The sequence below is a fragment of the Phalaenopsis equestris genome, unplaced genomic scaffold (genome assembly GCF_001263595.1).
Source record: "Phalaenopsis equestris unplaced genomic scaffold, ASM126359v1 Scaffold000479, whole genome shotgun sequence".
In the NCBI taxonomy this organism is placed as follows: domain Eukaryota; kingdom Viridiplantae; phylum Streptophyta; class Magnoliopsida; order Asparagales; family Orchidaceae; genus Phalaenopsis; species Phalaenopsis equestris.
In genome coordinates this window covers 90,604-100,068 of record NW_018164920.1, presented here as the reverse complement: position 1 = coordinate 100,068, position 9,465 = coordinate 90,604, and the positions used below count along the sequence as shown (strand labels likewise).

Here is a 9,465-nt window from a genome sequence, read left to right as displayed (position 1 = left end):
TGAATGAAATCCCTTGGTGATGTTTTTTGGTTTAATTGAGGGGCCAAATGATGGAACCAGGAGCTGAAATTCTGAATTTTGATGGAGGGGTGTGTGTGGATTATTTCGAAATTTTATGAGAATTTATGAAGAGCTTTAAGGGCTTCAAATGTCAAAAGTTGATAAAGCTAGGTCTTGATGTCTAGCCATTTTGGCCGAATTTTAATGTGCGTTGTGATATAGTTATTTTGTAGATTAAAGTGAAATAAATTATTGTAGAATCACTATAAAGGCTTGGTAGAATGATTCTACAATGATAAAATGAAAGAAAGACATCGAATGCCTCGGTAGAATGATTCTACAATGATAAAATGAAAGAAAGTCAAAGACATGGAATGCCTTTACTTTCCAAAGTAGTATAAGAATAAAGACAAGCAACCCAACCGCTCCCTTTTAGGAATTTGGCCCCCAAGCCTCCTCCCTTGAGTTTCACACTTAAAAATCTCTCTAAAATTCAATAGAAAATCTCAATAATAGTTTACTACATTAAAACAACACCTACTGATATCTTTTACAACATGACAATTCAAATGAAAAAGGGAGGGAAGAAGTTAGGTCAACCTATAAAAATAATCATTCATAACCACTTTCTCCATGGTATGGCCAGCCATTTACACTTCTAAGTCACTTTAAACATATTGAGTCATAAAAATAATATAAAATATTTTCTAAAACACTTAATAACATAAATAACACATAAAATACACAAGTTATAGGTAACATTGGCTGCATTCAAGAAACTAAGGCCTTAACCTCATCTTGCTTCTAATCATTGAACCTTGATCGACCAATTTTTTTAATTATGGTCTAATGGTTGCCCATTCTTCTTGCATTAGTACCTCATGCAACATCAATATTTTTTGGACCTCAATTAACACTTCTTTGAAGAGTTCTTGTGGCATGTAATAAGTGATGAAATGTCTATAGGTGTTGGTAGTTCATCATATGGCACCACCAATAATTTTTTTTATTTCCTACAAATGAGTTAAGCCTTTGCTAGTCAGTACTATTATTGACATAATAATACAAGAATGATGACTATGAGGAGTTAATATAAGAAAATTAAAGTTGTGTAGAAAGCCATTAGAAGTAAATTATGGAGATTTAAGAATTAAAGTAATTACAATTATATCAACTTTAAGTGCGGCTTCAATATTTTTTCTTGTAGTTTAAAATTCATATTAATTTCATTTTTCTGAGAATAATTGTTACTTACAATTTGAGCCTTTAAATCATTTAATAAATCTCTAATATCCTTTCTATTCTCATTAAATTCATTTTTTGATCTAATAATCTTATCTTTTATATATAGCCATTGATTTATGATATCACGAAGTAAATATATCATATCATCAAATAGAGGCATTATATTTAGAAAAAAAATTAATGAGAATTATGATGTCCATATAAATGGCCAAATGCAAATATGAAAGTTCAAAAATAATATGTTTATGAACATTCATTTAATGTTTTCCTTCCTCGGCTTTGATACCGATTTGATGTGGGCTTGAATTCCAATGTAAGAACCCTTGGAAATAAAAGAAAAATGTCCTTAGTATATTTGTCGAGTTGGTGGAACCAATCCAATTAAGTTTAGTGGATGAATTTGATGCGATCTCAAAACTAGGTCAAACGGATTAAACTGAGATAATTTTATATTTGAGTTTAATCCTCCAAAACTTTTAAATAAGAAGGCTACAAAATGATTATAATATGTTTTGGACTCTCTCTTGTTGCAACCTCGAAATTTCTATAGTTTTCTAAGGTGTTTATAATTGGAAAATTATAGTAGGTGGGATGAAAGCCCTAGTTTGAACGAAATCCCTTAGCGAGGTTTCTTTTTTTTAATTAAGTGGTCAAATGATGAAACCAAGAATCCAATTCTTGATTTGATGGAGGGGTGTGTGTGGATTAATTCTGAAATTTATGAGAATTTATGAAAATATTTAAGTGCTCTAAAAGTCCACGATAATAAGACCATCTCCAATTGTATGGTCTTTTTGGCCAAACTTTAATGAGATTAGATATGATTTTTTTGTTGATTAAAGTGAAATAATTACTTTAGAAGCACTATAGAGGCATGGTAGAATAATTCTACAATAACAAAATGAATTAAAATCAAAGACATGAAATGTATCTACTTACCAAAGTAGCATAAGAATTTAGCCACCTAATCTCCTTCCTTGAGTTGTAGACATAAAATTATTGAAAAATCAATACAAATGTCAATAATAATTTATTAGATCAAAATAACACCTATTTATAACTTTTATAACATGAAAATTCAAATGAAAAGGAGAGGGAAGAAGAAAGGATGTCAGCTTATGGAAATAACCACTCATAATTGCTTTATAACAACTCCCTCTATGATATGGCCAGAAAATTTAATTTTTTTTTAAAAAAAACATATCATTAGCTTATAAAAATAATATAAAATATTGTCTAAAACACTTGATATAAATTATACTAACAACTCCCTCTATGATATGGCCAGAAAATTTAAATTTTTTTTAAAAAAACATATCATTAACTTATAAAAATAATATAAAATATTTTCTAAAACACTTGATATAAATTATACATAAAATATGCAAGTTATAAATAACATTTACTGTATTCAAGAAGTTAAAACCCTTAACTCGTTTCTGATCATTAAACCCTGATCAAAATTTTTTTTTTTTTTTGACTTATGATCTAGTGGTTGGCCCATTCTTTTTGTATTAGCACCTCGTGCCACATAAGTATTCTCTAACTATCATTATTCAAGTGCCCTCACTCAACCGTCATCTTCAACTCTCATTACCACATCCACCACAATCATAAAAGAAAAAGCTAGTGTGAGGTGTATCATTTTGTAATATAGTTTTTTTCCAATTAAAAAGAAAATCAGATGTGTATAATCTTAACAAGTAAAATGTAATATTTTTCTTGGGTCAAACATTGTGATTTTTTATTTTCCTAGGTCTTACACATAAAAATTTAGTCAACTCTATTCTTTTCTCTCTATTTGTTGGTGTGCGAAATTTTAATGCAAAATTAGGACACAAGTTCTTCACTTTACAACTGTATCCTCTAGCCGACAGTAGAGAGATTCCTGCAATTTATCGTATACATCTTGACAATTTTTATTATGATTGTCAAAAAATTCTAAAGTGGGCGAACCAATTCTTCCTTCTCGCTCAATTAGTTTTACATTATCATTGCACCGAAAATTTTGGATTAATTGATGTTTGTATTTGACAAAAACTTGGACCACTCTGGATGATCAACACCCACTCTCAACAGATGCCAACTACATTGAGAATGTGCAATTCAGCTACTCTTAAACTAACCACTACAAATATTTCCCTATTTCTTTTAAGAATCTATCAATTTTTTTCAGTCGTTGATAATGGAGAGAACTGGAGCGTTGGCCAGAGGCAGCTTTTCTGTTTGGGTCGAGTTCTGTTGAAGAAAAGCCGTATTTTGTTCATGGATGAGGCAACTGCTTCTGTGGATTCACACACCGACGGATTAATCCAGAAGATCATCCGTGAAGACTTCGCAAACTGTACCATTATCAGCATTGCTCATAGAATTCCCACTGTTATGGACTGCAATAGAGTGCTGGTTGTAGATGCAGGTAAGCATTTCATAAGTTCTGAACTGTTGCTACTTCATCTTTCCCTCTAGTTTTTTGTTTATGGAAACAGTGTCTCGTCTTGAAAAAAAAATATAATGTGCTGATAAGATAAATACAGATAGGTGCAGATTTGATGATATTTGGCAATATTGTGGTGATATTGTGGTGCAACATCACCACAATAACACCAAATACCACAATCCACAGATATGGATTCGCTCTTCACCTTGTGATTTCATTGAGGTTCATGTCAATTTCCACAGGACTAGCGAAGGAATTTGATGCTCCGGCGAATTTAATCAATAGACCCTCACTTTTTGGGGCATTAGTTCAGGAGTATGCCAACCGCTCGTCAGGTCTGTGAGAATAAAACTGAAAACTGATTGCCCCGCATGTCACCTCAAAGGATAATGCTGAGAAGAATGCAAGTTCCTCTGCTTCTGCTCGTGGGCATCTGCATCTGGACATTGGGGATCAGTCCAAGAGCCATCTTGTTTCAGTTTTGAATAAAAATGCGGAATATGATTACATTTTCTGAATTAGCGATTTATGTGGTGAAGGTGTTGGAGGATCTCAAAATTTTGGGGCTGTGCTCCCAGTTTGAGCAATGCTGTACGTTGTACACTGGCCATATTTTGATCTTATTTGCTTCTTTAGTGATTTTTAAAACTTTCTTTATAAGTGAAACTTATCTATCTAGTTTAGTACTCATCAGGTACTTGATCAATTTTGTCTTGGAATATTTTTTTTTTATATAGAATTATGAACTGGTTCTCACAATTTTTACCCGAAAAAAATCTCTTTAATGTTTTGCGTTTAGATCTTTTTGTTATGGAAGATTTGCATACATGTCATACAATTCATGTGTATTTACATGTTTGAAGTCTAAATTTTATTTTTTATATTTATAAGATGTCGCCTATGCATGAAAAAATATTTATTGTTTTTAGAAAGTTAGAATTGATGATATGTTTTATGTAATATTAAGGACTTTTGTGTGGAGCTATGCTACTGTTGATGGAGATCTTTCTTTCTGAGTGACAGTTTGAAATACAACTCTAGCATAATTGACCTTCACGCACAACTTCCTTAGAAAAAAAAAAGAGAAGATTTACATGCATGCCACTTAATCCCTTCACGCACAACTTTCAATCTTTACTTGTGTGTATTTCATTTTTTAGATGTTAAAATGGTGATATTTTTGATTGGATATGATAAATTTGGGTGGTGTAAATATAAAAGGTAAAGTTTAGGCGTTAGATATAAACAACTGTAACAACAAGCCTTTAACTCACTAAGTAGGGTTGGATACATGAATCTTTTTTTTTTCATTGCATCATATTGAGTGTCATATTTTTATTTAATTATAACATATTAAGATCATTTATTTATATAATATATTCAAGTTTTTTTAGGTCTATCTCTGCCTTTATCTCTATTTTTCCTAATAGGATCATCAGAATGATTAATGTTTAATGTAACCAAATCATCTAAGATGACTTTAATTTTGCCTACTTCTGAAGCTATACCAACCCTATCACAAAAATATTCATTTCTGGTTTTTTCTCCAAGTGCCAAGCCAAATCCACCTAAGCATTAACATCTCAGCAACACTTATCAATGTTTTATGCTTCTCTTTTAAAGGCCAGCATTCTGCACCATAACATATTATATATCTCACCACCATCTTATAAAATTTTCCTTTCAATTTTAGGGAAACTTTTCTATAACACAATAGGCTCGATGCATCCCTCCATTTCAATCCAACTTGAATCCTATTAATGACATCCCATCAATATCACCATCATTTTTAATATTAGACCAGAAATATCCGATCACACATTCTAATAATTTGATCACTCAAAGTTACAACTCTTACACAAGTGTTAATGCTACTAAAATTACATTCCATGTATGTAAATACACAAAACTAAGTGGCATGCATGCGAATGTCCAAAAATTTAAAGATTTGTTTATGTAACTCCTCTAATCTTTAAATAACATTTAAAATATAACTATCAATAATTTATCTGAAATAAATATAAATTCTTATAACAATTATATAGTAAAATATTACATACAAAAATAAAATTAAAATCCTCACAAATAATATCGTGTTTGCAAATCACCCCATTTTCCATTCCTACTCCGACCTACTAGTTCGCTTCAATTCACACCTAAGCAAAAATCCTCCAACGGAGCGTCCTACACAATTGCATGCCACCTCAAACATTGGTTCTTATGTTCTACCATATGAAAACGGCATGATATGATACATCCATCATTAAAAGTATAGGATATGAGCAAGCTCAGACACATTATTATAATAAAAATTATATATATATATTAAAACCAATAAAATTGTATTTAAAAATAAATAAATATATAAAGATATAATTTTGAGTGTTTTTAAAAAACATTATATATTGAATATATTTTAATTTAAATTAAAACATAATCAAACCTGTTCATTTATATTCACAAATAAATTCGTTTCTTGTTCAACTTAGTAAATACTCGATATTAATCGTGATGATAGCTCGTGTATCATATAAGATATATTATTAAAAAAAATAATTAACTAGAATATTAAGTTTTGAGCTTTTAAAAAGTTTCAAGCTGTTTATTTACCAATTTGAACGACCATGATTAAATCTTAATCGAGTCAAGTTTGAGTTGTTCATTGAGTGCATTGGTTCATTTACAGCCCTACGTGCATATCATTCAAATATTTAACATCACATAAAAAATAACACCATTACTATTGTTTTAAAAGTGAAATACATATTTTCATCCATAGGGTTATGACACCAAGGTGATATAAACATAAATATCAAACTTGGCGTGTTAGATTTGTAAATACATAAGAATTGTGTGGTATGTAATGTAAACTTCCCTTTATGCAAAAGCATATGTATCATTGCACAGACACAAATCTCTCTTTTCTCCAAGGATGAGTTGCAGCAAGATAAATTCTATCTAAAATCATACATCATCCAACTGGAGCCTAAATCAGTTTGCCGAGCCATACTGCTTCAACATACCAAATTGTAGGTGGTAAAATATGCACAGTTGATGCAACCACTTTTCATTCAGCTCTCAGTACAAGGATCTCCTTGGCCGTTCTCTTTCTGAAATAAGCTATATGTTTCTGTAAGGAAACAAGGCACAAAATGTATTCCGCATAGCACATTAAATCATATCTGAATATCAACAGAAGTAAGCGTGGCACAGTATTTTTAACCTGAGTGAAGCACAGCGGCAAAGCTCTGCTGTAAAAGTCTATGTACTTGAGCATGAACATACCACAGTCCCAACTGTTGAAATAGAGAACTTGTAAATATAGAAATAGCAAATGATAAATGTTATGGCGCACGTGAGCGCGCGCACACAAACACATACAGACAGACAGACATAGATACATACAAACATATGACATAATAATAATTCATTAAAAAATATAATACAGTTCAGAGTTAGAGCAGCAACGTGTAGTGATTACCAACATAGGACATAGGAATCCTTTAGTATCACTGTAGCACACATCTTAGAAATAAATGACTTCAGAAATATGGCTGACAACAGAAGAAACCAATATTTGTGCTACGCTACTCAACCTGAGCATATGATCACAGTTTTCGAAAAAAATTGCAGACCATCTCTCGTTGCAGAATTTTAGGCATGAATCTTTTAGTCTGTAAGTAAACCATGTTTAACGATGGGCATGCATCTGAGTAATAGGTAGGGCTGTCAAAACGGTTCGTTGTTCACGAACAGCTCGAGTTCAGCTCGTAACACGAACAACACGAACCAATATTTGTTAGTTCGTGTTCAGCTCGTTTTGACTCGAAATACTACTAATCAATTATATATATATATTTGATGAGTAGTATTTTTTTTTTTTTTTAAAAATTTAATTGACTACAATGCTACAAAGATTTATAATCAATTAAAAGTATTAATGAAGAAAATAGAATAAAAATTATTAAATTAGATTCAAATGATGTTTTAAATCTTGCCCCAATCCTTAACATCTTATGACTACGTGATTAGGGTTGTCAAAACGACTTTTTGTTTGTGAACGGCTCGTGTTCAGCTCGCTAAGCAAACGAGCCGAACAAGAACACACTTCTTGAGTATGAAATATAAACGAGGCTCAGCTCGTGTTCGACACGTTTACACCCCTAGTAATAGGCTGCCAAAGTCTAGGGTGAGGCATTTGGTAGAAACTACTAAAAATAGAAAATAATAAAAATATAAGACACGAAAAGCAAAATTCCTAAAATTGGAGCATAGATACCTATCATGCCCAAGTTGGTTACAAAGAACTCAAAACTAGGTTTGAAAAGTCCTTTGGTAAAAACATCTGCTATATATTCCATTGTTGGAGTGAAATGCATGCAAATAACTCCACAATCAATCTTCTATTTCATGAAGTGTTTATCAATCTCCAAATGTTTTGTACGATCATGTTGTACTAAATTTTTTGCAATGCTTATGACATTTATTGTCACAATACAACTGCATTGGCATGTTTTTCGGGATTCACAACTCTTCAAGATTTCTCTTCAACGATGACATCCCACGTACTCCCTTAGCCATAGCCCGATATTCTGCCTCAACACTACTCCTTGTCACCACACTATTTCTCACTTAGCTATTTAATTACATTTTACCAGACATAAGACAATATTAGAATGTCGGTCTCCTGTCAACAACTAAGTCCACCCAATCTACATAAATGTATCCCTCCATGTTCTATCGTGTGGTCTCTAAAAGAGTAAGCCTTTGCCCAGTGCACTTATTAGGTCTATCCAAGAATCTTGCTAACTGCTTCGAGGTATTTCTTAGAGGAAGAATGCATAGATTGACTTACCAAACTCATAGCTAAGGTGATATTTGGTTATGAATGTGATAACAATATAAACTTTCCCATTAACTTTTGATATCGAGCTGTATTCATCTAGTCACCTTGCTTCACATCTCCCAGTTTCTTGATTGGGATCAATTGGAGCATATACAAGCCTACATCCACTCATCCTGATTTGCTTTAGAAAATCAAGAACATGCTTCCATTGAGAAACAACAATTAAAGACATCAATTTGTGGGTTGGGTTCGAGTCCAACCCGAAAATGATTCGACCTGAATCGGGTCAACTCGACTCGAGCCGAAAAATAAACGGGGTGAAAAACTCAACCCTAACCCGACTACACTAAGAAACGGTTAACCTGAACCCGACTCGTTTAACTTGCTAGAACAATTTTTTTTACTATAAATTATACTTCTAACATTTAACAAATAACACAAAAAAAAAAAAATCTTCAGAGATCATAAATCCTTGGTCTCCAAAAATGATGATTGGGATGTTTTCAACCGGTTCATTTCATCTGCATCATCTTCGGTGACAATTATATTGTTCACAAGTACAATCAGTATGTCTTTCTTCTCATCCTTTGAATGTCTGAAAAATATTGTACGATCTCCTTGCCCTTGAGTATACCTCTGACATTTAACAAAGAGTGTAAATTTCTTAAATCACGCTCTTGGTGACCAATTTAACCCGTATGAGAATTTTTTTTAGTTTACACACCTTTGTGTCGAACTTCTCATTGAATTCTGGAGTTGTGTGCATCCATGTACAATAATTCCTCTTAAGTCTTCATAGAGAAATGTATTATTTATATCTAACTATTGTAGAGGTCAATCAAGATTAATTGCAGTGATAGAAATCTAGACTCTTTAATTAATTCGATCTTGAGTATGGATCCAAGGGTCCCTGGTAAGTCCTATAGAGAGGGCACGG

At 32.2% G+C, this 9,465-nt stretch overlaps 2 protein-coding genes across 3 annotated transcripts in view; one reads left to right on the top strand and one right to left on the bottom strand.

Annotated features, from left to right (window-relative positions):
* The window catches only part of LOC110027999 (ABC transporter C family member 4-like), a 33,943-nt gene extending 29,918 nt beyond the window's left edge, over window positions 1–4,025 (top strand). Inside the window, exons 6-7 of the mRNA XM_020729682.1 lie at window positions 3,281–3,661; window positions 3,925–4,025. Coding sequence (XP_020585341.1) covers window positions 3,281–3,661; window positions 3,925–4,025 — 482 coding nt within the window. The remainder of the gene's footprint in view (window positions 1–3,280; window positions 3,662–3,924) is intronic.
* Window positions 4,026–6,485: 2,460 nt separating this feature from the next.
* Window positions 6,486–9,465, bottom strand: part of LOC110028011 (ubiquitin-like-specific protease ESD4) — a 60,666-nt gene continuing 57,686 nt past the window's right edge. The window contains exons 8-9 of one of the 2 annotated variants that reach the window (XM_020729700.1): window positions 6,906–6,978; window positions 6,486–6,812 (exon numbers count right to left, since the gene is read on the bottom strand). In XM_020729700.1, the coding sequence (XP_020585359.1) occupies window positions 6,750–6,812; window positions 6,906–6,978 (136 nt within the window). In that variant the 3' untranslated portion in view covers window positions 6,486–6,749. The remainder of the gene's footprint in view (window positions 6,813–6,905; window positions 6,979–9,465) is intronic. The other variant, XM_020729701.1, reaches the window with a different exon arrangement.